General features: G+C 52.6%; 8 protein-coding genes across 8 annotated transcripts; 3 read left to right on the plus strand and 5 right to left on the minus strand.

The window, feature by feature from the left end:
* Window positions 1–599: 599 nt before the first annotated feature.
* Window positions 600–1,973, plus strand: GT037_006461 (uncharacterized protein; the record flags this gene model as incomplete). The annotated part of the gene is made up of 1 exon (XM_038931508.1): window positions 600–1,973. One exon carries the CDS (start codon window positions 600–602, stop codon window positions 1,971–1,973), a length of 1,374 nt encoding a protein of 457 aa, XP_038786005.1.
* An 869-nt stretch (window positions 1,974–2,842) lies between these two features.
* GT037_006462 (uncharacterized protein) lies at window positions 2,843–3,739 on the minus strand (the record flags this gene model as incomplete). Its single annotated transcript, XM_038931509.1, has 1 exon — window positions 2,843–3,739. The coding sequence occupies one exon, from the start codon at window positions 3,737–3,739 to the stop codon at window positions 2,843–2,845; it is 897 nt and encodes a 298-aa protein (XP_038786006.1).
* A 900-nt stretch (window positions 3,740–4,639) lies between these two features.
* On the minus strand, window positions 4,640–5,734 carry GT037_006463 (aldehyde reductase 1; the record flags this gene model as incomplete). Its single annotated transcript, XM_038931510.1, has 3 exons — window positions 4,640–4,984; window positions 5,033–5,633; window positions 5,688–5,734. 3 exons carry the CDS (start codon window positions 5,732–5,734, stop codon window positions 4,640–4,642), a joined length of 993 nt encoding a protein of 330 aa, XP_038786007.1.
* A 1,270-nt stretch (window positions 5,735–7,004) lies between these two features.
* On the minus strand, window positions 7,005–10,887 carry GT037_006464 (niemann-pick c1 protein precursor; the record flags this gene model as incomplete). The annotated part of the gene is made up of 2 exons (XM_038931511.1): window positions 7,005–7,214; window positions 7,267–10,887. The coding sequence occupies 2 exons, from the start codon at window positions 10,885–10,887 to the stop codon at window positions 7,005–7,007; spliced, it is 3,831 nt and encodes a 1,276-aa protein (XP_038786008.1).
* A 629-nt stretch (window positions 10,888–11,516) lies between these two features.
* Window positions 11,517–14,997, minus strand: GT037_006465 (importin beta-4 subunit; the record flags this gene model as incomplete). The annotated part of the gene is made up of 3 exons (XM_038931512.1): window positions 11,517–12,402; window positions 12,582–14,901; window positions 14,952–14,997. 3 exons carry the CDS (start codon window positions 14,995–14,997, stop codon window positions 11,517–11,519), a joined length of 3,252 nt encoding a protein of 1,083 aa, XP_038786009.1.
* Window positions 14,998–15,924: 927 nt separating this feature from the next.
* On the plus strand, window positions 15,925–18,182 carry GT037_006466 (uncharacterized protein; the record flags this gene model as incomplete). The annotated part of the gene is made up of 3 exons (XM_038931513.1): window positions 15,925–15,933; window positions 15,996–16,161; window positions 16,216–18,182. 3 exons carry the CDS (start codon window positions 15,925–15,927, stop codon window positions 18,180–18,182), a joined length of 2,142 nt encoding a protein of 713 aa, XP_038786010.1.
* Window positions 18,183–19,638: 1,456 nt separating this feature from the next.
* GT037_006467 (uncharacterized protein) lies at window positions 19,639–24,247 on the minus strand (the record flags this gene model as incomplete). The annotated part of the gene is made up of 5 exons (XM_038931514.1): window positions 19,639–19,700; window positions 20,185–20,477; window positions 21,045–22,246; window positions 22,330–22,416; window positions 23,084–24,247. 5 exons carry the CDS (start codon window positions 24,245–24,247, stop codon window positions 19,639–19,641), a joined length of 2,808 nt encoding a protein of 935 aa, XP_038786011.1.
* Window positions 24,248–25,460: 1,213 nt separating this feature from the next.
* GT037_006468 (uncharacterized protein) lies at window positions 25,461–26,418 on the plus strand (the record flags this gene model as incomplete). Its single annotated transcript, XM_038931515.1, has 2 exons — window positions 25,461–25,541; window positions 25,597–26,418. 2 exons carry the CDS (start codon window positions 25,461–25,463, stop codon window positions 26,416–26,418), a joined length of 903 nt encoding a protein of 300 aa, XP_038786012.1.
* Window positions 26,419–26,938: the final 520 nt, after the last annotated feature.

Genomic DNA, 26,938 nt, shown 5'->3' on the forward strand with positions numbered 1-26,938 from the left:
ATGGCGCTTGTTATAGATTGGTAGTTCATCGTCGCGGAGGAATTGCTGATTTCGAGTTGAGTGGCTGCTACGAAACACTCTTCGAAGCGCGGTGGCTTAGTCCCATCAATATATTCACAACCCATCAGCTCTTATATTCTATCAGGTGAACAAGGCAGAAGTCATACACCGCTGCCTTGATGAAGGATCGAAATCGCGATCCGAGCTTTCAGGCGCTTGAATACTGCGTATATATCGTGGAGCTTCCAGCTCACCAGACGCGGATCTTAGAGGCTGTCCCAAGCTAATCTTCCGATTTCCTCCCAACTGACAGATCAGGGGTAAGTTGCGTCGACATGCCTCGTGAGAATAAGCAAAGGAAGAGGAAGGGCCAGGGAATTCGTGCCTGGATGGCAACAACAGAGTCCAGTTCCAGATATTATACCTCGTAAGTGACAACGAAAGATCCTGTCTTTAGTGGCCTACAGCCTGTACGTTCAAACATGCCTCGAGGACTTATACTGTTACCGCTAGAAAACTTGTAAGATGCTACGTATCCTCTTGAGGCCGGTTCTCCTGTTTCGAGTATACCTTTTCACAAGGCAGGGTCTTCGTATACCATGTACAAACATAACGATACCAACACCAAAGTAGCTTCTAGGACAGATGATCGCGGATACAACTATCACCGATTCGGAAACCATGCGACCTCGACTCCATTCGACCCCGTGAAAGACGTCCTTGACGGCATGAGATACATAGTATCCCGGAATGAGATAAAACAACCAGCGACAGATGAGGAGTTTGAGAAGGTCACTTCCGGCACGATTATCTGGGCCGTCACAGCCGAGAAAACCACGAACAGTAGAGTCGGTGCTTGTAGGTTGAACGCAAAGTCTGGTAAAGCTGACTACTTTCCGACTCCCGACGGGTTCTGCTGCTTGAAGCCTGCGCCCTGGATTGTCGAGACTGTCAACGAAGAGTCGCGAAGCTACGCCTGTAAGCGAATGACTCGACACAGCAATAGCGGCAATGCGAGGTTGACACCGTCACAACAGGTACAGACAATGCGGGTGCTGTACCCAGATGGTAGGAACAACTCGAATGATCTTGGGCTTCCTGTTGTCAAAGTCGCATATTGCATAGATAACAGGGTAGGAGAACACATCTCGCTCATCAGCATGAAGAAGTCGAAGACTATCCGGGCTACCCAAGGTATAGTCATCTACGGCGTGCTCGAGCCGCAATCGACTATGTATTTTCTTCGAAAAAGTCTTCAAGTCAACTCTGACAAGACCAAGTTTACACTTTCCAACTTCCAGAGTGGACATAACGCATCACCATACGCGGGATTTGTCGCAAACAAGGCCATTCAAAGCTCGGATGATAGTGGAATTGGTGACGAGCTCTCTTCATCCAGTGGCAGCTATATCCCGGTGAGTGGGTTTCAAAAAGGCCGGATGATTGACACTGCTTACACGTCCGATGCCCTGGAGGATCTTGAAGTGGAAGTCTCACCGTCTGCCATCGTTGTATACAAGGGCCTGATGGCGTCGACGCCATCTAGACCGCCTACAACTGCTCTTAGTAACGGTCTGGATGACCACATGTCTGACCAAAGAGAAGTTACAGCGTTCGGGCGCCGGCCGCGGGAACCTGAGATAATTGGAAGCACGATTCTAGCAAAGCTTGAGGGCAGTTTTCAGGTCGCGTATTCCAGAATGGCCATTGCGGAGAGCGGAGTCAACACGGTATGCGTCAAGTTCGCCGAGCATCGCGAGAAGTTCAGGAACATGGACCAAATCGCAATCACACACGCGCACCACCTCGAGTACAGGACACTTCTCCAAGAACTTCGGCATTTTGAGCAAAGCCTTCGCAGCCACTATCGGGACTGGCAACTTTGCGAGTCGCATAAGGTCGTTGCTCGTCAGATCTTCCAGAACCCCCCGGAGCATTGTAAATGGAATGTGATTGTGCCTAACGAAGGTTGACAGGTGACAGGCAGGGTAACATAAGTACCCCATGGCGAATACATCGTCAATACTGCTTCGACTCAGATAGATGGAGATCGGATGTGTCGATAAGGGCACATCGCGTCCGCCCGCTTATCGAGGTCGGATCGATATAGTCTCCAAAAAGTGTTACGCTGAATTGAGCTGGCGTGTCGCATGCATGAAAATCTAGATGGTCTTGACCTAGCGATGATGGAAGTACAAGGTGATAATACCTAGAGTTCACGTCAGTAGCCCCTCTCAGCATGCCTCCAGGGCCCACCATGACCTCATTGATATCCTCTCCCTCGTGCGGAGTTCATGAAGAGCAACTTAGCTTAGCAATAGAAAACCATTATACCAGTGAGATGAGCTTACATGAATGACTAGATGCGATGAAATTACTCGATGGCCGGCGTAAAGAGAAGGATGAGAGTTGACGATAGCGAAGAATTCCAGTTGGACGGATCATGCCTCCACGCTAACGCGAACTGAAACCGCCATGACGTCGATCCGATAAACCTATATGTGTCGCGTCTCTTGTCACAACATGATGCAATGCTTTCTTGATAGCCCGGCAGCCGTCTCTCATTCCAATCTTGTGTAGGCACAGCAACTTTTAAACACAGTAACTTGGTCGCGTCGATGATACTTGTTATCCGCATGGGAATCACATGTATAATTGGGATGATCGAAATACCTTTCGATTCTTTTTGCTAGAGCGACTACTCTACAAAAATCCGAAAACACGCACTGAGCATCTCCATCGTAGCACCAAAACTCCCAACTCCTTCAACTTTCCAACGCAAGTCGAAGTAACATATCCATCCCCTCACCAAGATATTGCCAACTCTCGAGCGTCGTTGGACCTAGTATCGATCTCTTAGCTGACAAAATGCGCAGTTTCGACAGTGCTTCGCCCGGATGCGCGCCGTGGTATCGAGAGGCTCTGTTGGAAAACGTGTGGGTTCTCGGCCACTGCTATCATCTGCCCACTGTGCGATTGTCATCCAGTCTGGAACATTGCCGAGCTTTCTAATTTGGTCTTCGATCTCGTCGGTAGAGTATGTGTCGGTACGGGGGGAACTGAGAGCTGGTGGGATGACGAGGGCTTCTGGAGTGCTGTAGCCTAACGAGACGACTGCCGGAGGTGGGTGCTGCGAGCTTTTGTGCTCAAGGGCTGGTGCAAAGAGCTTCTGTGGGACAACTATTGGCATACGGGGTGTGGATATAGGTGTGGATTCTGTAGTAGCTGGACTCCCGACCTCGAGCATAGTAGGCGCCTCATGGACCAGAGCACGTCGATTACCAGCGACATCAGCCCAAGTAGTGCCCTGCGGTGCAGCAGTGGGATCTCTTGCAACGTGCGGTTCCATGGGTGGGGTGAAGACCGGCCCCTCTTCTTGTACCGGCTCCTCGTCATAGCACTGCGCTTCGTCTTCTTGCGCAGCGCCTCGCGGCCGAGTGACTTGTCCTTGGTCCCTGAGGTACCTCACTGACTGCTTCTGGTTGTACGTCTCTACCTTTAGCACGACATGCGCTAAGCGAGTCTGGTCTGTCTCCGCTTGAGCGTGCGAAGCTTCTTCCTTTGTGCGGAAGCCGATCACAATCGTAGTGACATTGCTGTTGGGGTATACATTCTTGATGCTTGCTGGATTGTATTTGGCGAACAGACTGCGAATCTCGTCAGTCGCAAAGTAGCCGGGAACGTTCTTGACGAAGATGAGGTGCTCGTTTGGCGCTTTGGTGCTATGGAGCAAAGGCATCGTAACGGTGGAGTAGCGGAGTAAAGATTTTTGTCTATCGAGGCGTTGTTGCGATAGTGTTGGGATTGAAAAAGGTCTAGTCGATCTTTGAGTTAAAAGCGATGACTTGTACCGAAGTGAATGTAGTGATACGAATCGAGCAAGAGTGAACGTCGTGTCTCCCAAGCTGTTCAAAATGTTCGCCTATCAGCTTAGCGAGTAGGAGAAGAATTTAAAAGTCCTACAGTCTTGCTTCAAGAGTCGCGCGCGCGTTGTCAGCGAGACGTAGTCGTGCAGGTAAAAGAAGATTTCAGACGATGCCGACTCAGTCAACTCCCATTGCGTTCTTGGTACGCGAACAGATGGCACGGTGCGTAAGCGAATGACACGAGCTGAAGAGATGGTCAATGAACGCGCGACTTCTGAAAGTGATCAATCGCATCGTAATCGGCTCAACATAATCCACCAGGGTCTCTCACGTCGCCAGATAGCATAAAATGAATCTATGATCCTACGGTCACTTAATAGAAGTACGATTAGAGGTGTCATCATGCAGACCATGACAAGGCATACAATATACGTTGTGATATCGCGACAGTGTTGTAAATTGGAGCATGTTGTTGTTCTACAGTAGCATTGCAACATCGCGTTTAGCTTAGCTTGTCACCTGCTGGCGCACCTAAGTATCCCTGCAGGTGCGTGCATATGAAGCGTAGAAAGCACAAGGGTCATTCTTGCTCAGATGTTCGTATAGCTTGATGGTATTATCAGTGTCTCAGCATCAAATCTTTTCTAGAACTCTGGTCGTACATGAGCACATACATCAAGTCAATCATCAACTTCAAATATGAAAGTAAAGTTGTTGTAACAGGGGTATTTCATTATGTATTCAATTTAGGCTTCTTTGGCCAAATCATCTATCTAGACTTTAACAATAACCTTATGGGGCGCAGCCTTCTCCTCGGGCTCGCCAAAGATGTTGACCGGCCAGCGGGGCTTGTTGGCGATGTATGGAATGTTGAAGCGACGAGGCTCATCCTTGCCGATCTGCTCAACCTTCTGGAAGTCGTCTTCTGACAGCTCAACCTCCTTGAAGTTCTCTTGGATGCGTGATGCGGTGACGGACTTGGGGATGACGGAGTGGCCACCCTTCTGGGCCCAGGCGAGGATAACTTGTGCCGGGGTGGCGCCAATGCGGCTGGCAATCTCCTTGATGACCTTGTGCTGGACGAGAAGGGGCTCGCCGATCATGTTGTTACCGAAAGCCTGAGTGCTGTTAGTATATGTCAGCCTGCATGATGTGAACAAACTTACGGAGTACTCGGTGATGTGAATGTTCTTCTCCTTGCAGTACTGGACGAGCTCTGGCTGGAGGAGACGTGGGTGACGCTCAATCTGGTTGGCAGCGGGAGTGACACCAGTGCCGTCAATGAGGGCCTGGAGGTGCTCCTTTGTGTGGTTGGAGACACCAACAGCACGCGCCTTCTCCTTGGGCAGCTGTGTCATGGCCTTCCATGTGTCGACAATGGAGATGTCGTCAAGCATCTTAACGTCTTCGCCCTCCAGAGGGAAGAGGTTGTTGTGTACATCGCCACGCTCATCGAAAGCGACGGGGAAGTGGACGAGGTAAAGGTCTAGGTAGTCGAGGCCAAGCTCAGCCAGGCAGTCGTCAAGAGCGCCGGGGACGTCCTTGGGTCGGTGCTGGGAGTTCCAGAGTTTGGATGTGATGAAGACGTCCTCACGCTTGAGGTTGGGGACCTCGCCGCCGAAGGCCTTCTTGAGAGCCTCAGCGATCTCCTTCTGGTTGCCATAGACCTTGGCGAGATCCAGGTGACGGTAACCAGCCTTGAGAGCCTCAAGGACAGCGGCACCGACCTGACCAGGCTCGGCCTGCCATGTGCCGAAACCAAGTTGGCTGTAACTATTAGCAACCGCCATGTATCCGCGGGGTGTTTGTTTAGGTACTCACGGAATGGCAGCGCCAGTGTTGAGAGTAACCTTCCTTCCGAGAGACATGATTGCAATTGAGTTGTTTGGGGTATAGGGAGAAAAAGTAAAGACTTTGTGATGGCCTCGACTACGGGTGTTCTGGACTTTTAAACGTTGTCTGGGGAAAAAGTTATCGGAGGCGGGATGGAGGGGTCTTCGGTGACGTCTCCGAGCCCCCCAGACGGAAATCTCTCCATTCTGGTAGCCGCCTCCGCGCGTCAACTCCCTCCGACGGTCCACCTCGCAAACTTTTGCGTCATGTATTGGTGCGCCTTCACCAGATTCCAGGTAGCCGTGTCTCAACAAGCATCATCCATCGGCGCTATAGGGTTGATGAGGCTTAATGGCATCTGCCGGCGATCAACCGCGGAGTTGCCGCCCTGTTATTGGTGGATGAAATGTGGCAAATGCGAAGTTTCTGTACGCGACGTCAGGGACTGGGTCGCAAACTGCCTGTTGTGTAGTATAGGCGCCGGGTAGCCATGGCGGTTGCATGTCGAGAAAGGGGTTGGGTTGGAGGTATCATCGGCGGCATCTGGGTAAGAATTGCCTCGGAACGGAGGATGTCGTTTAGGACTGACCCACTCTACCTCCACGTCGCCTCTTCCTTCGCGGTCAAGACATGTGAACGTCATCTCATTCTAGCATATCTTCCGCTCACGTTTGGTGTAAATGACGAGCACTCCGCATATCTCCGACTTCGACTCTGACGCATGCACTACTCAAAAGATCGTTTGCCCGTTACTAAGCGGCTAGCTGAATGGAGTAGTAGTTTCTTGGACTTCTACTGTATTGCAATTACCATGTTCCATTCACGAGAACCTCTGCATGTCTGACACTACGGTACACTCCAAAGGTATTTGTGAGCTTTCGTATAAACAGCAATCAGAACAGAGCACAGCGCATACTTCCGGGTACATTTGTGTAGCAAGTCAAAAGGAGCACAAGAACGACTCTGTACAGACTCAATTTAGAGCTAAGCAATCGAGTCCTAGTAGAGGAGCGTGGAAGGATCTAGCTGGTCTTGATCTTCCTCCCTGCCTTCTTCTTCTACGATTCGAATGGTACCAGCAGACCCAGAAGTCGCGACATCCTCCGAAGCAGTCGGTAGACCCAGCAAAGCAGCCTACCTTACACGCTCTCCGTCTTCATCAACAGGTCTCAAGAAAATAGAAACATTCCTGCCAAACGCCAACCATGTATCCCATGCCCATCCATTAATATACGTACAGCCCATGCTAGATAACTCCATGATCCTTCGCCAATGATGACCGATAGTGCGGTACATGGTAGACTCCTAATCGTCGCTGTCGTACTCATCTTCTTCGGCCAATAACGCAGGGTACTGGCGGCGACGTAGATCCTCTTGGAGGCCGCCTTCGCTTTCGGGATCGACATAACCTCCTCCGCCTACGAGAGAAAGTAGTACAGGAAGTAGGACAAGCGCATGTGTGCTTGCCCATAATACGAGGGCAACCCAGACGCGGAAGTAGTAGATTTCGAAGATCTAGTGTGCTGTTAGCATATGGCGCTGGTGTCAAGACGGAGATGATACATACCTTACTCCTAGTGAAAGCTAATACGCCCACACCCAAGATCTTCGTGATTGTGATACCACTAATGACGCTACTGGCCACGTTGACCATGGCAGTCCAGGCACGAGCATCACGACCGCGGAAGCGGTGCCTTGGCGCTTTCTCCATAGTAGCACGGCTAGGGAAGGTGAACGCACGGGCGATATGTGCCGTAAACTCAACACTGATACCGACGCAGATGATAAGGTTGACGAGTGACACTGCGTTGAGTGATACACCAAGGACAGCCAAAGAGCCAATAATGGCAGACACAGTCATACCAACAACGAGGGTGACAACCAGACCGGTGGCAATGGAGCCCAGCATTATAGTGGTAATGACCAATACTGCAGCAAGAGCAGACCCGATGAGCGCACCGGCTAGTCGAACAATGGTTGTGTACTGATCGAAGAAGATATAGAACTTGGAGTATGGGAAAACCTCTGCATCCACGTCCTTGGATATTTCCTTCGAGATGCGACGTGCGGCAGTATAGGCGGAGATGAAATCCTTCTGAGAACGAAGAGGCGTATGTGAAGTGCGGAAGTGGGATGCGGGGATGGTGAGGCGCTTGGAGTCAATGACGAGAGCATCGGAATAAGCAGCCTTTCCACCAAGAGGACAGTCTTCGGTGGTATCCGCCTCAATCCAGAGCTTGAGGTAGTGGATGAATTCCTCACCTTCAGGCATGCCAGACAAAGTCATGTTCCAAGGTGGTTGGCGGTCCTGAAAGCATGGCTTTCCCTTGTCGTCGACGCAGCACTTCTCATTCTCAGGGTTTAGCCATAGGAAGTAGTCATCCAGCCAGTTGGCAGCTGAAGCTGCTAGATGTGAGACCTCAGGTCGCTTGCGCTCCGCTTCGATGATGTTGGCCAAGCTCTCTCGGTCGCAAGTAGAGAAGCGTCCACACAATTCTTTTTGAGGCTTCCGCTCGGTAACGTTCAGCTCCTTAGTGACGAAGTAAACAGGAGGACCGACGTCGAGGTAATCGTAAAGATCGTTGAAGTAAGGAATGAGATAAGAATCGCTTGGGATAGCAATGCGTTGATCAAGACCGAGCTCTACGCTGGGAAAAAGGGCGAGACCAGCTGTGAAGATGCCGAAGAACAGCGCAATGATACCGACCTTCGTCTTCTTTCCTAGAATTGCTGGAGCATACGTCTTACGAATGAAGCGCTGTAGTGCACCTTCTTCGCCAGCGCCGTATCCCATACCGCCATTGAGATAACCAGGATCGGCCTTGCCGACACGAACACAGGGGAAGCAGTCAGCACGGTTGGTCTCAACGCGTTGCTGGTTCAAAGAAAGCACAGCGATGAACATAGTTACTTGAAGAATGGCGTTGATGAAGACAGCTCCGGCGGCATATGCTGCGAAGTTTCGGACAGCTGGCATACCTACTGCGCATCCAAGAGCGAAGGCAGTGGTTTCGGTAAGCGCGGAAAGCAGAATCGAAGGACCCATGCGTCCGAGAGCACGCGACACGCGCTCCGGAATACTGCCTTCAGGGTGGCTGATGTTGATGCGCTCAAACTCGTGCACGATGAGAAAGATGTTGTCAACACCGACAGCCAGGACAAGGAATGGAATGACCTCTGCAATAATCAAGGTGACCTTGATGCCAGCTGCCGAGAATAGGCCAACGGATGCAGATACGGACATGAGTACAATCAAAATGCCGACAGTACCGAGCATGAACTTGGACTGCACGAGAGCATTTGCCGGGTTGCGAAGGACGGACCGTACGGTGAGGGTGGTAGAGCCCAAAGCCAGGGAAGCGTACAAGAACATAATGATGTAGCTGATGACCACAATCTTGGCATCTGTGTTGGTGCTCTTGCTCAGCTCCTGCTCAAGACTGACTTCGGTGTTGAAGCTCAGACGCAGACCTCTCTTATGAGCTTCGTCAGATACAAACTTAAGGTAATTCTTCATCTCGTTCTCAAAATCCATGGCGCGCTGCTCTTCTGGCGTACCCTTGGGGTAGTTCTGCACAACCCAGGTTACGACGAGTGCTTTCGCGTCCAAGACGGTTTCGTTAACACCACCAAAGAGAAGATGAGGGTCGAGCGGCTGCTGGAAAGTGGGCAGACATTGAGAAGGATTGTCGACACATTGCAGTAGGTCGTCTTGCCAGCTGTCAGGGGACACGTTTGCGAAGTCGCCTTGAAAGTATCCAGTCACAGACTGAACGACACAGTCGTCGCCTACTGGTTTGAAACAGACTTTGTCAAGCGTCACACCATGTTCGTAGGACTTGAGACGCTGGATCTGATTCTCTACACCGAACCACCAGTCAAGCGTCTCGTAACTGAGAACAGGACCGGAACCTTCAAGCGTGTCGTTGACAAGGAAGGCTTGTTCAGCACGGAAGAAAGGACCAAACTTCTCATCAAAGAAGGCTTTTTCCTGCGCCGCGGCTGAGTCGGGCGAAACCCATAGGTTGACAGGGTCGGTTTCAATCTGGAAGCGCAACCATCCCAAGCTCATCAAACCAACTACTATGACACTGGTAACAATGGTGATGGCAGGGAAGCGAGCGCAGATGTATCCGAGGCGGCTGAACATGCGGTCGCACCATGTGTTGATGAAATAGTGTTTGGTAGGGCGATCCAGCATGCCAACATTGTGTACTATATCGCCCTCGTCCTCATCGTCGCTAGGGCTTGTATCCTGCAAGAGGCGCATGCGCTCAGTCTTATGTTTCGAATGGTTCTTGTAGGCAACGTGGCCTGCGACGGCGGTGCATAGCAAGCCGAGGAAGAACGAATAGATTATGATGACGGCGAAGGAGAGGCACGGCAGTAGGCCAACGTGACACTGCTTCTCCTCTTGGACTTCCGGCAGCTCAGTGCAGGACCCGCCGCAATCGAGGCAGGCGCAACGGTACTTTTCGTCGTCTGTATCGCAAGGGTAGGCGTGCTTGTTCATCGCGTCCATTCCAGGAAAGTCAGCCTCGTTTGGTCGGGGGAAGTTGATCTGGAAGGGCGAGCCCAAGAACTTCTTGTCGCCAAGGAACTTCAGAAACAGTGTGTAGTTCTTTGCGCCTCCTCCAATGAAGTCCATAGCCTTGCCATTTGTCGCACCGAACTTGACATCCTTGCAGCTGTCGTAGAAAGTCGACGCGTACTTGTCGGATACCAGGTTGTCCAACTCGGTCACCAAGTACTTGTCTCCCTTTGGCTCGGTTTTTGTGACGTTAATGAAGGTGGATTGGTCAGGAGAGCAAGTGAAGGTACAGAACTGGTTGTAGAAGTTCTCCTTGCAGGCAGGGCAGGCGTTGATGATAGGCGTGGCGCGGTCGAGGTTCGTCTTGAGGGCGTCGAGTTGGTCTTCGTCGCAACAGACGTCACTGTCAGACCACTGGTCACCGCAGATGTCGACCAGCTTCTTGCGCACGGCATCGTCTGGCGTCTTCGCTAGGCCGTTATCAGGGCAGGGCAGCTCTGATCCGAAGAAGCTCTGCTTTCCACATTGGCCACGTATCGCGCACCTTCCCTTTTCGTGTTTCGTCGTGAGGTCTGGTCCTGCGAGAGCTGATCCGGCGAGGATGGAGACTAGGCCAATCGTCATGGCCTTCCATCCTCGCGTGCTTGACTGCACCATCTTGTTCGATGCGCCTGAGCGCTGAGGCTGGGCGAGCCTCGTTGTCGTAGGGAGAATGGAATGCGAACGTATGCTCGGTGGTGCGAGGAAGCTGAAGATGTAATGGGGTTTGCGGATGATGGGTTGTGGATGACGATGCGTGCGAGCCGAGGTGGCGGGTGAAGCTATCGGGAGCTCTGAAGGTGTGAGAACGGAGAACGATTAACACAGTAGCGTTGTCATCGGGATAACGAAAGAATGACACAGGTAGCACAACTCGGCTTGCGCGACGCTTGATAGAGTATGCACGGATACAGGTCCACTGTAGAGATGAGTGTTGTTATGAGGCGTGGGCGCGCAGGCAACGGCACAAGTCTGGGGTGCAGACGTCACTGCCCCGGCTTGGCTAAAATGCGCGCCAGCCAGGAACCATGATCGTCCCCTGTCACGCGTGTCAGCCACCACCCAGTGTGAAATCATGCAGCTAACACACAACAAAGTCTATTTAGTGCTCTGTCTGTATCGAACGTTCATTCATGCTACATGGTATCGTAAAACTCTATCTATATCCCATCCTACCATTCCATGCCCAAATCCATTCCTTGTGTCTTTCGACGGGTATCCCTCTCTTTTAGCAAAACGAAACCTCCCTACTTGCGCAGATATTGCACCAGCTCAACAAGCTGCGAGCGCGTCTCATCCTCGAGCTGCTCCTCAGGCGGGCTGAGAACCTTCTCAAACACAGGCATCAGCGAAGATGTGAGCTGCTGCACTGTAGGCTCGTTTTGTTGGTAGAGCTTGACAATCATGCCAAACACGGGCTTGTTCTCCTCGTAGTCCTCACGGAGAGGCAGGAGCTGCACCAGGCGGGGCAAGACCTCGGCAATGGGAAGCTTGCCAGGGTGCTTCGAGATGAACCTGCTGACACAACCTGCCGTGTTGTCAAGAAGGCGTGCTTGGTCCTGAGCATCGAGCAGGGGCTCGAGCTTGGAGAAGATTGTAGGCAAAGACTTGAGGATCTCATCATCGTTCGTGGTCATCTCGCAGAGAAGTCCGATACCGTAGACGGCGTTGGACTTGGTCTCTGGGTCTTCATCCGACAGGCGGTGGAGAAGGAGCTTCAGCATGCCAGTGGTGTAAGGTGTGCAGCCAGCACCCATGTTGCCGATGCACTCAGCAATGGTTCCGACAGCAGCGCTTCGCTCAGTGGAGTCCTGGCTGCTAGCGTACTTGACAATTGGCTTCTCGAACATCTTCCAGAGCTCGGCGAACTGCGAGCCAAGTGCGACTGACAGGCAAGTGACAGCCTCGAGGGCAGTTTCAATGACAAGCCAGTCGTACTCGGAAGACTCATCAAGGATCTCCTCCTCGGCTTCATCACCGAGATCCTGCTGGCAAGGGTGACGCTTGGTGATGACAGCGAGCAAGTGCTGGCAGAGATCAGGAACCACGGTGCCGTTGTCGGTCAACAACACAGCCGGTCCGCAGAGCTTGAGAGTGGCAGCGACATCACGGTTGATGTCAGTGACAGTACCCCTAGACAATGTTAGCCAGATTCTTCTTGATCAGTTATAACAAGGAATTGATTTTTGGGATTGCTCAGTCGTGATTTCGCTTTCACCTCAAGTGCACTTTGTGCATCGGAGTGAGCTGGGATTAACGAATATTCTGTCATCTTTGCAAGGTGGGTATAGTAAAAGAGCGTGAATACATACCGATCCATCTCGTCTTGCCAGATGGTCATGGTGGCAGTCATGACGAGGTTACCGAGCTTCTTCAGCTCGTCGGGAATGTCAACGGCAAGCGGGAGACCAGGCTTCCACTTAGCCATACCATCACCCTCAGCCATACCGAAGAGGCAGGCAAATGTGCGCCATAGAGTGCCAAGAGCGGCCTTACGGATGCCCTCGTAGGAGTGGTCGACAAGTTCGAGCAGTTTGGTGACAGTCGCCTCCATGTAAGGGATGTACTCGCGGCGAGTGTGAGTGATGATGTCTCCATAGACCTCAGCGGCGATCTCCTTCTCCATGGCGACAGCGCTGACGCCTTCTAGGTCATCCCAGTCGTCATCGTCATCACCGGCCATGAGGGCTTCGTTGAGATCGCTGTCATCGTCGTCGTCGTCGCTGGCAGCAGCCACCTTGATCTTCTGGCCCTGGATGATCACCTCGGAGCCGGCCAAATCAGCCGCCTCCTCACCAAACTCAACGTCGAGGTTGGTCTCTTCTTGATCAAGGCAGTCATTGAGGCCCTTGACAGCACCAGGAAGGTACTTAGCAAAGCCCTCCTCGTAGACCTTAGCCATGGTGCTCCAGAGGATGTAGCTGGTCTCCCTGAGACGGGGGTGGTCCAAGTGAAGAGCTTCTTCGGAAGCCTCCATGAGCGGCAGAACGTAGGGCTCGAAAGGCTCGGGGCCAACAGCAGAAGCGATCTTGCCCATGGAATCACAGGTGACACCACGAAGGTCGAGCTCGTCTTGGCTGTCTTTAATCCTGACGTATGAGGAAAGTTCCTGCATGGTCTGGGGGAAGAATGGGATGAAGGCCTTCTCGGCAGCAGAGGCAATAGAGCCTACGGCACCGATGGCAGCACTCTTCACCTTGAGATCCTCGTGATGGAAGAGCTTGCTGAAGCGTGGGATGAGTTCGGGAACATACTTGCCAGCGTCCTCTGGCTCTAGGCCTTCAATGAGGGAGTCGATAGCATGGCAGCTGCCGCGAACAATGGAGAGGTTGCGCTCGTCGTCTGAGCCTTGCATGTTGTTGGCAGCAAGGTCGAAGTTCTTGAGCATAGCAGGGATGAGGCGGGCGTGCTCCTTGCCAACGTCTTCGGCAAGATCATCAGCCAATCGAGCGACACCGTTGAGAGCGGCGGCTCGCACTTTGAGCTCAGGGTCCTCCAACAAGTGTAAAACCATAGGCATGATCTCGTTAAGCTGGGTAGCAATGAAGTCAGGCGCACCTTCGACACACATGCCAAGAGCCAGGATGGCAGCTTGACGGTAGTCAGGGTTCTGCGACTGGAAGTAGTTGCCGAGGTTCTTGAGAAGAGGAATGACAACTTGGCTGGGAGGAAGGCTGGATGCGAGGATGTCGAGGAGACCGAGAGCGGAACGGGCGGGTGTAACTTCGTCCTCCTCGCTGGACAGATCACCGAGCTCAGTGACAATGTGGAGAGCCTTCAAGGTCATCTCCTCACCAATTCGCAGGCCCTGAACCTTAAGCTTCCTGTAGCGCACGCACTGCATCAGGAATGCGAGAGCCTGGGAACGGTAGTCGTCCTCAACGTTGGTGCTTGAAGAAAGCTCCAGCATGAAGCGAACAAGGTCGCCAAAGTGCTTTGCGAGAAGTGCAGACTCGCATCCAAGGAGAGTCTGGAACACCTCGAAAGCTTGCATTGCGCGGTCCTCATCACCCTCGTCGACGGTGGCCTTAAGAACGGTGACCATGCCAGGAATGGACTCCTGGAACATGACAAGCTCCTTGGGACTCTCGTCGGGCTCTAGCAGCATAGCCAAGCGGCTGAGACTGAGCATTGTGTTGATTCTGACATCGACGCTCTCGGGGTCTTGGATGGTTGAACTGAACAGCTTGTACAGATCGGCTTGCTTGCCAGGGAACGAGTCGCCCGCTGACTCAAGTGTGGTGAAGATGATGTATGTACCAACTTCACGGTGTCGTGCCTCGGAGCTGGTGGCGGCCTGCTGGAGGTATCCGGGCAGGTCAGCCCACTCGCCATCCTCAAAATCTTGAGATGCGATGGCCGCAATGACGCGGGCAGCAGAGTGCCGTGTGAGAGTCACGTCCTCGTTCAATGTGAACTGGAACAGCTGGTTGCGGAGAGAGTTCTTCTGGTCCGCAGGCAGGTTGGCCCAGTGCTTTGTTACCAGCTTCCTAGCCTCGACTGCAGCCAATTGGCGGAGCTGAGGCTTGGGGTGGCCGCAGAGAATCTGAAGGAGGGCATTGAGGGAGGCGGGTGAGTTGTAGTAGTTCTTGTTGAGGGTAGAGGTTGCGGATTTGACACGCTCGGTGTCGGCTGGCAAATGTTAGTAGAGGTCTATGGCACAGCGGGGCTGGGTAACGTACGCTCCATGAGGCCCTCGAGCAGCTGGACAAACTGTTGCTCGTCCATGGCGATGCTCTCACAGTGTAGTTATGTAAAAAGCAAAGCTCTGGTGGTCTATCGCAGGACAACGAAGACCTTTAATAGTGACAGTTGTGAGAAGAGCGCTGGCTGCTCGCACAAGGTGGGGACTGGAACTTTTTCAAAAAAACGAGCGCCGCCAGAGGGCGCTAGTCTCAGAACAGCGCTAGTCTCAGGGTCCAGGACTGACCAATGACGGAGGCGACAGGCGAAAAAGGTCATGTCTCCAGAAGCCGACGCTGCTGTAGCCTGTAGCTGCGCAGATTGCTCTGCATGGTGGGTACTCTGACTTTGGGTGTCCTTGCAAACTGTAAGAAGTTTGGGTAGGCGTGTCGTGTATGCTGGTCCAGACAACCACTGTACAAGCTAGCATGGCTTCCAGTGTTGGAGCATGAAGACTTCTCGGCAGACGATCTGAGGAATAGCTTCAAAGAGAAGAAATGTGCTTGGTATCATCGTCATAATATGACGGCAGCTCCTTGGACAACTAGGCGACGAGATGGTGGTGGTTAGAGGCGGTGCCATGGGCCCTCGGGTTGATAACGTGATGAGACACCATCATATAGAAAGCTCGCAGAAGATGATTGAGATGAATAGACAACGACACAAAGGGGTAAGGAAGCTCAATGGATGGAGGAAGCTGGAGAAGCTAGAGATGTAGAAGTCCAGACAGCTCCAACGCGACTTGATAGGACGCGCTAGGCCAGGGTCTGTGCGGCGGAAAGCTGTTAGCAAAAACAGAAGGAGCAACGGTAGACAGGACAAACTCGCCGCTGCCATCATAAACGAGGAGGCTCTTCTACTAACTTCTCTCATACCCCGACCTTGTAATACCCCACTCTATTCCCCAAGTCCAACCCAGCCGCCTGTACGCCTCACCAGGACACGTTTCTCGACCCCTCCGCCTCCGACTCCATGGCTTCAGTACGTCTGGCAGTTGCCGCACATATCTGACCACATGTGACATCGATGCTGACCTCGTCCAGCAAGCACCTAACCAGCCGCGCCCTTACCCAGGCAACTACCTTCCCAATGGTGGCGCTCCTGGCGGTCCATCCGGCCCAGCGCCTGGAGCTGTCCCGCTGCTCCCTAACCAGGGCCGCGTGATCCAGCAGGGAAGCGTACGAGTGCTATGCATTGCAGATGTCCGAGGTGAGCATGGCAGCCATGGTATACGATCAAACGTATTCTCCTAACACTGATCAGGAAACCTGCAATCGCTCAACCAGCTCGCCGCCGACGCCCGCGCAAACTACATCATCCACACTGGCGACTTTGGCTTCTACGATGATCGTTCGCTTGATCGCATCGCCGAGAAGACCCTCAAGCACGTGGCCCAATACTCACCGCTGCTCTCAGATGCCGTCAAGCGTTCCATCGCTTCAGCCCCTCCGCAACCGCCTATCAAGGAGCGCTTTGCACGAGAGCACCTGCCACTCTCAGAACTGCCCCTCTTCCTCAACAAGACCTACACCCTGAACGTTCCAGTATACACCGTCTGGGGTGCTTGTGAAGATGTGCAAGTACTGGAGAAGCTGCGATCGGGCGAGTACAAGGTGGACAACCTGCACATCATTGATGAGGCGCATTCACGGCTTCTCGATGTAGGTGGCGTCAAGCTGCGACTACTTGGTCTCGGAGGTGCCGTCGTCATGCACAAGTTGTTCGATAACGGCGAGGGCAGGACTACCATTGCAGGTGGACAGGGCACCATGTGGACTACTCTGCTGCAGATGGGCGAACTTGTCGACACGGCCAACCGCGTATACGATCCGACCGAAACCCGCATATTCGTCACCCACGCATCCCCCGCCCGCGAAGGTCTGCTCAATCAGCTATCCGTCACGCTCAAGGCAGATTTCTCTGTCTCAGCTGGTCTGCATTTCCGCTACGGTAGCTCGTACAATGAGTTCAGCGTCAACCCCACCCTCGATCACTACCGCGGAAAGCTTGCTGCGTCCAAGGCCTCATTCAACGACGTTTGGGATACTGTCAAGACAGAAGTTGAGCCAGCGGTTGCTGATAGCGAGTCCCAGCAACGTCTGCTCGCCCTAGCGCTGGAAATCGTAAACAAGATGCCTACTGTCGCCAATGGCGGAAACCCTTTCGGTGGCCCTGCTCCTGGGCCACAGAGCGGTCAAATCGATGAGAGCGCCTTCAAGAACATGTGGAACTTCAACCTTGCAGATGCTGCTTACGGATGGCTTGTACTGGACATTGACAATGGCAGGATCGGTACCGAGATGAGGGCCCAGGGTTTCAACTTCGCTCACCGAGGTGGAAAGGTTGCGCCTGGTCAAACTCAGCCCGCAGCCACCAACACCAGCACTGGTCCCCCAGCTGTAGTGAACCCTAGCCCTTCTGCTCAGCCGTCTCCTGCTCCAGGACGTCAAGCCGGCCCACCAGCGAGTGCTCCTCAGCAACCCCGCCCCGCTGTTGCAACCCCACCGGTTCCTCAACAACAGAAGCAGAATGCTGGCCAACCTACACGCACCGGCCCCTCCCCCGCCCCCGCTGCTACACCTAAAGAGCCCGTCAAGGCCGCTACACCACAGCCTCCAGCCAACAACACACCGGCCAACGCTGCTGCTGAAAAGGCCATCCCTAGCGAGGTCAAGCCTAATGGCACTTCGGCGCCAGAGAAGGGTCCTGCATCTCCAGCGCCCCGCGAGCCTGCTGAGCGCAAGGAAAGCAAGGGTCTCTTTATTGCTGGTGTAAAGGATGAGGAGGAAGCCAAGAGTCTGCTTGCTGAGGAAGACAGGCCCAAGGTGGAGAAGATGGAGAAGATCAAGCACTTCTTCGTCGCCCATTTCGCTACTTCTCAAGACATGCACGGTGCGCTCCGTCGCGTTGCGGACGATGTCAGGAATGCTAGGGGTGGCCCAGACAACAAGACCGTCAAGGTGTACAACGAGCGCGGTCCTGGTAGCAACCAGCCCAGGTACGGAGCCGGCAGCTGGCAAGCTAGCAACCGCGGCGGCGTCCAGGGTGGTGGTTACCGAAGTGGAGGCGCCTCGGACAGTGAGGGCGGTCGTGGCGGTCGTGGAGGCCGTGGCGGTGCTTCCCGTGGTGGACGAGGTGGCGAGCGGGGTGCTCGCGGAGGCCGTGGTGGAAGGGGATCATTCCGGGGTGGTGAAGGTGCGGCTGCGGCATCAACTGGAGGCGAGTCATAGAAGCTCACCGACCGCACCTCTACACCCCTACTGACCCTGATACCCCTTCTTTCTTCTTCGGTTCCGTGCTAATGGCTTTCATTGCAGTCATGCCACGGTCTCCCATAAGCGAATTCGCTTCTGGCGACGTCCGCAATCATGTGCTCTAGCTTTTATCATGTTTTCTGGGAGCGATTTCCATACCTTCTTCATAGCGGGCGTGGGTTGTGCGGGTTCCTTTTCGGTCGTTCTAGATGGGACCAGGACAGGTGATTGGCGCTATGTGGTGCTTGTCTCCCTTATTTGGATCACTGAAGAGGCTTACGATGATGAAGGATGAAGTATGGTGTATGTATTGTAATCACAAAACATTGAGAAACATGTTGTGGCCAAGTTCCTCTGACTCGTTTGTTCTTTTTGTTCAATATGCACCACGGCTCTATCGAAGAAATTTCCTTCGATCGATGTCTATCTTTGGTTCCAGCGATATTTTGACGACATGCCAACCCAAGAACACAGATCGGCCATATGATTTTGTTGCCCGGACGAAAGTACATGAGACCTTGCATCTCCTAGCTCTACCATTTCCTCCTTGGTTCTGTATACAATCTGCTTTGCTCCACTGGGGTCAAACATACTCTCGAGTGTTTCGTTGTGGCTGATCACGATAGAAATTGGAAGCCGAAGCTTACATCCACACATGGAGGAAGACATGAATGTTGTGGATACGGTAGATTATCTGCTTTGAGTGTCTCTATCAGAAATCTCATTTTTTATTAGCAGTGTCTTGAATTCAGGATCGATCCCATGGTATACATCACTTTTTATCTTGTTGTATGTCAATAGAGCCTCAAGGTGCACATATTCAAAGTACGTTGTTCGCTGTTTTCAAAACATCACCGCCCTAAGCATACCAGTATACTCTCAAGCACACTTTCATAGATAGTAAGTACGCTACAGAGCCAGTACGAGCATATTGATTGTGTTGTAGCTTGAAGTACTTGATCGTACAAGGAAGCTCTATCTCAAAAGTTGAACATCACTTCACAACAGCACCATTTGACCAGGTCCGAATAACTTTCATCAGGATAATTATAAGGAATCCTGGCATAGTCATAACGACCATCTGGACCGTTTCGAAGTCGGGGAGGACCCATTGGATGTTTATATGGATCCGGAATACGCGTACCCGAGGACGGCAGCGAGTCTGACTGAAGCAGCGGTTGTGATTCTGGTTGAAGTGATCTGACTAGTACTGGTGGCGATGGCAGTCGCGCTGGAAATCGCGCTGAGGCCACATGTCTTTGCGAAACGCTATCCTCTGGATCCACTTCAGCATTATCAGGTGTCAGAGGGAGCTGCCACAAGGGTTCTGATCGCCAGTGAGGGCTTTCATGCTGATCTGATAGTGGCTCCGTCGTAGTGGGAGGAAGACTACGCGCACGAGTCCGACTGAAAGTCCGACTGAATCTCTGACTTAATCGCCACGAGAATGCCTCCACGTTGAATCTTCCTGTGCGCCTCGAACTGTCCTCATACCTGGAGGATATTAGCCATGAAGTATCCATAGAGTTACCAGGATAAGGTAGGATGTACAGCTGCGCGCCGTCAAGTTCTATCCGGTCGGTAAACCGCGAACCGACGCTTGAAGGACGTACAGGACGACGTGGGCTTGGTCGCGGGTACACTCGCACCAGACGCTCATGTTTGGGCTCCATGTCATTGCTGGTACTACATATAGGTGGCTCAGTCCCTGCAGATGCCATGTCATTCCTCGCAGAGCTTCCGGAAGAAGTTGTCAGGGTATGAGAAAGTTTCCGGTGTAAGTCTCCAGGTGGTGTCGAGACCACCTCATTCACATCTGCTTGTCGGACATCAGATATTGTCGTATGCTGGTCATTACGGGACCGGGCCCGTTGACGGATTCTAGGGACATGTCGAGTCAACCGAGATAACGGGAAGGGGTTTGACGACCTCCTGCCCCTGCCGGACAGTAATCTCATTTCCTCGGCTTGCAACACACCACTACCATCGTCGTCGTCATCGTCATCATCATCTGAGCCGGTTCCACCTCGCATGAATACGGCTTGCTCCATCTCAAGCGGTTCCATTCGTGGACGTCCGGGTGTGATAATCCATACTCTTCTCTGACCATCTCTAGTGTTTGCTATAGTCGAGCGCTCTGGGTCACGCGGCGGCATACCATCTCCGATGTGGCAATCGTCCGACTCGCTCTCGGATTCGTGACTGATGGTATCGTTGACAATAGAGCCTGAATGACTTTCCGGGCCTTGTGCTTCAGTGACTTGCACATACCTGCGCACATCTTGCAACACCGGAAATGACGTAGGAGAAAGAATTCCAAGCCGCTGCAAAGTTTGCCGAATGTTTGGTGATGAGGCGGACACTGAGGAAGCAGACGGTGATTCAAGAAGCGTTGTCTCCCCACTCTGTACGGCCAGCTGTGACGACTCATCAAAAACTTCTGCGGAGTGAGGATCTGGCGATAAGGGAGGCGCTTCAACAAGTGTAGTATCACCACTGTTCAAATCGATTTGCGATGGGTTTTCTAAGGATGCTATGAATTCTGGGTTTGACCGGAGCCTCGACGGAGGACGTGTTACGGGATGAATTGTATCGCTCGATTTCAGTCTATCAGGCGAGCTTGTTCGGATACTGGACACGACTGTTGGGCGGCGCCTGGTGTTGTAGAGGCTGTTGTATTCCACCTGCTCCCACCACGGCAATGCCGCGAAGTCATCTTCTGACATGAAGGCTGGATGTGAATACCTCTGCGCCTCATCCTCAGTGGCTTGTTCATAAGCCCTTCGATATCGCTCTTGTACCTCTTTTACCAAATCTTTTTGCTGTTGCTCTCCCTACGAGCCGACCTCGTCAGCCCAACTACGTCCTTTCTCCATGGGTGACGGCAAGCCAGTCAGGTCGTCCATATCCTTCGTCTCTGTAGTTGCTTTGGCCTTGGTGGAAGGTAATTCTGGGAAGTCTGATGCTGAAGGCGGGATATCGTCGCGCTTTTTCTGGGCTCCTGTCGGCCGCGAGTCAGACTCCCGGTAGTCGCCACGGCCACCCCTACCACCACGGCCTCTACCTCCACCACGACCACGTCCACGACTTGATTGTGCAACAGGCTCATGATAGTCTTCGGCCCCGTTGGATGCGTTGTCGGTTGGTCTAGAGGGTGCGATGCCACCATGTGCACCTCGGGCAGCACCTCGTCGTTTCTCCTCTCCAGTACCAGAGAAGCCATCCTCTTTCTCAAAGTCCCACTCCCTGCCCATCTGAGCATTGAGCTTGCGCTGCCGGTTCTTTTCACGCTCTCCCATCATCTGCTGACGACTCTGGCGTTCTGCCTTTTGTTTCTCGGCCAATGCCTTCTGTTCTGCCCTCTGTTTCTCAGCAAGGGCCTTCTTGCGTTCCACATCCTGCTTTCGCATGACGGCTTCCCGAGCCTCAAAGTTGCCCTTGTCAGCCTCGGCGCGAGCATGAGCGCTTTGGCGTGCTTCATTCTTGATGCGCATGTTGGCAAGCTTCGTATTCAGTTCCTCTTCTGTCAGGCGCGTACGGGCAGGGCCGCCAGTCAGGCCTCTATCGCCGCGCACAGCGTGTGTGGGCTTCTCCTTGGGCTCCGTGGGTGCGGAAGCAGGAGCTGAGGATTCTGGAGCATCGGCTCCGGCAGCGTTGACGGCTGGGGCGGGCGTCGCTTCCTTGGAAGCCTCGGATGCCTTCTTGTCGTTCTGCTCTAGACGAATGTCGGTGTTGTGTCCCCCACGACCTCTTCCGCGGCCTCGTCCCCTACCACGGCCACGGCCACCTCTCTCCGCGCTACGTGGCTCTCGGGGCGCATGCGGGGCCACATGTGCTTGGGGTGCTGTCGGCGGATGTACTTCGTCGGGTACAAATTCGGCGGCCGAAGGTTGCAGCTCGACGGGATTCTGCTCGATAACGGGCTCGGCGATTGGCGTAATATCGTCGTCGAAGAAAAGGTCGTCTGTACTTGCTGTCTGAGCGAATGGGTCTATTGACGGGTCGTTATAGGCGGGGTCGTAGGACGTCGCGCTGTCGGTCTAATGTCGGGTCAGCCTTGTATACCAGCGAAACAACCATGATAGCAGAGGAAGGTCTAGGGCCGGTGCATCGGTAAACATACAGTCGCAGACGCTGGTGCTGCGGCGCTGGCCTCTGGTGCTGCAGGAGCTGCTTTCTCTGCCTCATCGGGCTGGGACGCCCACTTGGACTTGAGCATGATGTTGGGTAAAGAATAGTACTAGAGTCAATCTAGAGATAGCGATCTGAAAGTAGTATAAGAGTCTTGTATGTTAGCGATGTCATGTGGGGAGTCTTGGTTGCGGCGGTTGGCCGAATTACTCGCAGGAACCCTCGAGTCCGTGCTGAACAGCTCCCCGCACCTGCAGTCCAGACCCTGACCATCCTTCCTTCCCCACGCTCCAGGTCCAGACATGGTAACTGGCAGCGGTTGTGGCCTACCTTTCCAGTCTCACACAACAATGGCGTCCAACATTCTTCTAGTCCGTAATGTACACATGGCGTTCACAAGTATCTTGGAGGTACTTGCTGCATCTTCCATCACACTGGTTGGCATGCACAACACGGTGAGTACCTTAAGAATGACATACAAATGCTTATTGGTGAACAACGTTAACGAAACAGAGTCATGACCATAGTCACTAGCACTTGGCGTGTCTAATCCGTTCAATGCATATCTTACATACTAATATGCTAATTATTACATGATACAAGGACTCTTGTACAACATCGGTCAATCTAGTCCTCATCAATTTCCACGGGGTATAAGTCGGCGTACAATACTAAGAGAATACAGACTGATCATAGAGCCTGCCGTTATGTGGGCTCATCCAAACGCTAGGGCCATATCACCATACACTACGTGGATCGACGTAGCTAGGCATACCAGATGATACGAACCAGACAGGCAGCTCTGGGGGCGGAGAGACAGAGTATCGTGTGGATGGCGTAAATGCCCGATGAGGGTCAACAGGCGACGATGCGCGGGATCGATGGGAGGATGTTGGCGATAAGCTACGCGAAGACATGACGCGACATCCTGTGAAAAGTCTCAGCATGTTGCTGTCTTCACCGCGATCATCTGTGGACGAGCTCGTCATTTGAGCATGATTATCGACGACAACAAGAGCCTGACCTTTGATCTTGTATCTGATGATAGCGGGATCCACCAACGGAGGTGCGCTAAAGGAGCTTTTGTCGTGGGAGAGACGCATCTCAGTCTCAACAGACTCCAATGTGCGAACCTCGACTGGCTTCGCGTTGACCCGAGCACCGGAGACAGAGGGCATGTGGCCCATGTTGACAGGGCCGTGAGGGTGTCTACCCGCATCGGGGAGGTTGACTATGATTTCGTCGCACTCTGTAGCCTCGCCGGAGTCAGGTGCAAAAGAGACAGACGAACCGAAGGCACCAACTTTAGTTTGGCCAGCATCCTTAACTAAGTCAAATAAGCGGAGGAGCGCAAGCGAGGAAGTGGTCTTGGTTGGTGTTGTCAAGTTGTCTTCGGTCAAACCAGTTATCATTGGCGTGATCTCGAAACAGTTGTCGTCCAGGCATTTAAGCGTTGACCTGAACGAGCTCAGCGCGTCAGTTTCTGAACGATCAGCCTCATTTGCAACCTCGTCTCCGTCGACAGGATGATGCTCTGCGTCAATGGATGCGGTATACTTGCAGCGAGCCAGCATCTGTCGCGGTGTCTCCATGTTATCGTATAGTGCGGCTTCCAGAGCTTTGCGGTGTGCGACGATATCAAGGGGCTGCTTGATCGTCATCTCTTTGATACACTCCTCGACTTCCTTCATCATGCTATGTGTCTCGCCTTCGTCAGCGGATTCGTCTTGCACGGGCGCAACGTTGGCGAAGACGACAGCAACAGGCGCAGACAAGGTTTTCTTCGCTTTGACCCCTTCAGCGGCAGCGGCACGTTTTGCTAGTGTCTTCTCCTTCTGGATCTTCTTGTGGTCTATGAGCCCCTTCGTCTTCTTGTTCGCGATGTCCTTAGTGCCTCTGGGTGTGGCCATGTTTGCAGCTAGGGACAAGATTCTGACTGAGGTCTCGTTAGGTGCTGTGTCAGTTGAGCCGGTGATGGTGGTGGGAGCGAGGGAGTGTTCGAGTGGTCCGCCGTATGCGATAGTTGAGATTGCCGCGAAAGTCCCAAGGCTGACCGATGCGCGCGTTGGGCGCATGAAAAGTTAAGCGGTGGTTGAACCCGAAGGAGGTTTAGTAAAACGAGTAGACTGGCTGGTGGAAGAGTGGACTGAGCCAGAATGGTGCGTGAGAAGGTATAGCAACGTATGCGAAAGATTGGATTATATCAACTCTAGGAGTCTTGTGTCTGTTCAGGCACCAGCACCTGGAGTGAGAAGCAGTGATGGAATGATTGATAGAGCAAGATCCGTGCTTTATGAACAAGAAGTGAATGGAAGAATCACTTTACTAGCCAAACTCGGATGTTGTTTGCGGGTCAGATGGATGAAGCCCTTGTCGTCACGTTGGGACCCCAGCAATCATGGCTATATCAAAGAGCCACCATTATAATTCATGGTGAATATGAAACGATCGTGCTCGCAGTCGCTATAGGCATACCAGTCGAATGTGGTGGTACGCCTCCCGGAGTGTATTGAGAAGAAGTAGAAGCTACGGTATCTGGTTTTCCTAGTGAAACATAGCCCAGTAGACCCGTTGACCTCTAGTTGTTTGGTGGTGCTCCGCTATGCTACTAGGTTGATGGTGGAGAGGCATTCTCATTAAAGAGAAGATTGAACTAGACTTTGCATATCTGAGAAGATTAAAAGAAACTCAAGAATACTTAATACTCATCAAGGACGAGAGGTTTTCGTGACATATGCTAAGGGAGACTAATGAGAAAGGTAGTGTGGATGCAGGAATGATATCGTTAGCACAACTCCTTGAGAGTACTGCTACAGCACGGTAATTTGAAACTTAACATGTCTATTAAAGATAAAGCGCAGTGTGACAACGAAGAAGGAAAGAAAGTAGCCACTAAAAAGAGGCAAGAAAGTGCCTGGATTCTGGACTTTGTTAGTAATTTCGTTGTGTGAGATATCGCAGTAATTGATGCACGACCTTTTAAGGTTGTAGGTTGCAGCAACAGTCGCCAGAGCTAACCTTGTCGACGAAACGCTGACTAAGCGGAATAGTAGACCTTATGATTCATCACCCTAGCCATCCCTCCCTCTGCATCAACCTTTACTTCGTTGTCGATCTAGAAATATGCCGACACTGACGGCAAATGATGGTGTTGGCCTTCACTACGAGACGTATGGCACCCCCGATGCCGCTCCCTTGATCTTGGTGAGCCCCCCACCATCGAGCACATGTCTTCCACGTGCCTGACCTGCATTGTCAGCTGCACGGCTTTACGGGCTCAGGCAAGGTCTTCAAGCGCAATATCTCCACATTGTCCCAGAGCTTCCATGTCATCGTCCCCGATTTGCGCGGCCATGGCGAGTCTGATAAGCCTAGAGCGGGCTACCACGTCGCACGTCTAGCCATGGATTTGAAGAACCTAATCGATTTCTTCAATTTGTGCGACGGCACGGTCAAAGCCATTGGCACAAGTCTGGGTGCAGCTATCTTGTGGAGCTACAGCGAATTGTTCACTACTCGCGCATTCTCGCACATGATCTTCGTAGACCAAGCTCCACTGCAGAACTACCTCGAAGACTGGGGTCTTGATTTTGGAAACCTAGGATGCAACTCCCTTGAAGCACTTCAGATTATGCAGAAGTCGCTCATTGAGAACCCCAAAGAGGCGCACCTTGGCACCATCGCAGCGTGCTTGGGCTATAGATCGCATCCACAGCCTAGCGACCCTACATCGAATTCTGTGGAATGGAAAGAGGATGAAGAGTTCTTCCTCTCACAGGCTCTGAAGGGAGATGGGTGGTGGTATGGAAAGTTGATGGCTGACCATACGGCAAATGATTGGCGGCATCCCATCGCGCAGTCGTTCGGATCCAAAAGTGGAAATCGAACAAAGGTATTGGTCGTGGCGAGTAGCCGAAGTGGATGCTTTCCTGCTGCAGGACCGTTGAAGGTAGTCGAACTGGTAAACGGAAGGGAAAAGGATGAGCTAGCTAAAGGTGTAACGGTGACATGGGGAGGCCATTGGTGTTATTGGGAGAAGCCCGACACGTTCAACGAGCTTGTCCTCGACTTCCTCAAATAAAAAGCAGATCATCGTCGACGTTACGCTGTCATGAAATCCGCCGGTGCAGTCCAGTAAAACAAGTTGTCTCTAGTGTCTATGCGATCGCAAAAGTATTCGTACTACCAGATCGGTAGGCCATGAGTCTTCGACAAAGACAAGTCGGACCTTGACACTCCGTTTCAACTGATGTTACGTTGCCAGCGAAGAGCAAAAGAAAAAAAAGAAAAAAAATACAACAGCGGGGATTTGCTAGTGGTCACCCACCTGACTACTAATCCGCCGGTGCACTGCTTGCATATGGCTGAGCGGACGGAAAGCCTGGTTCGTCACTCGTTCTGATACCATAAAGACCGCTCAATTATCTGTTTCCAGTATCGCGCAACCCGTAGGAAGCTCTTGCAGAAAGGAGAAGGGTCTACTTGCGTTACGTACGCTCCTTCGGGCTAAGCAACAGATCATCCCGAAATAGTGGAGCGCAGATAAGTGATCTACATCAGCTATAATCAGGGGTTTGACATTAGCCTACTAGCCTTAACAG

The sequence above is a fragment of the Alternaria burnsii genome (genome assembly GCF_013036055.1).
Source record: "Alternaria burnsii strain CBS107.38 chromosome Unknown 752, whole genome shotgun sequence".
NCBI lineage: Eukaryota > Fungi > Ascomycota > Dothideomycetes > Pleosporales > Pleosporaceae > Alternaria > Alternaria burnsii.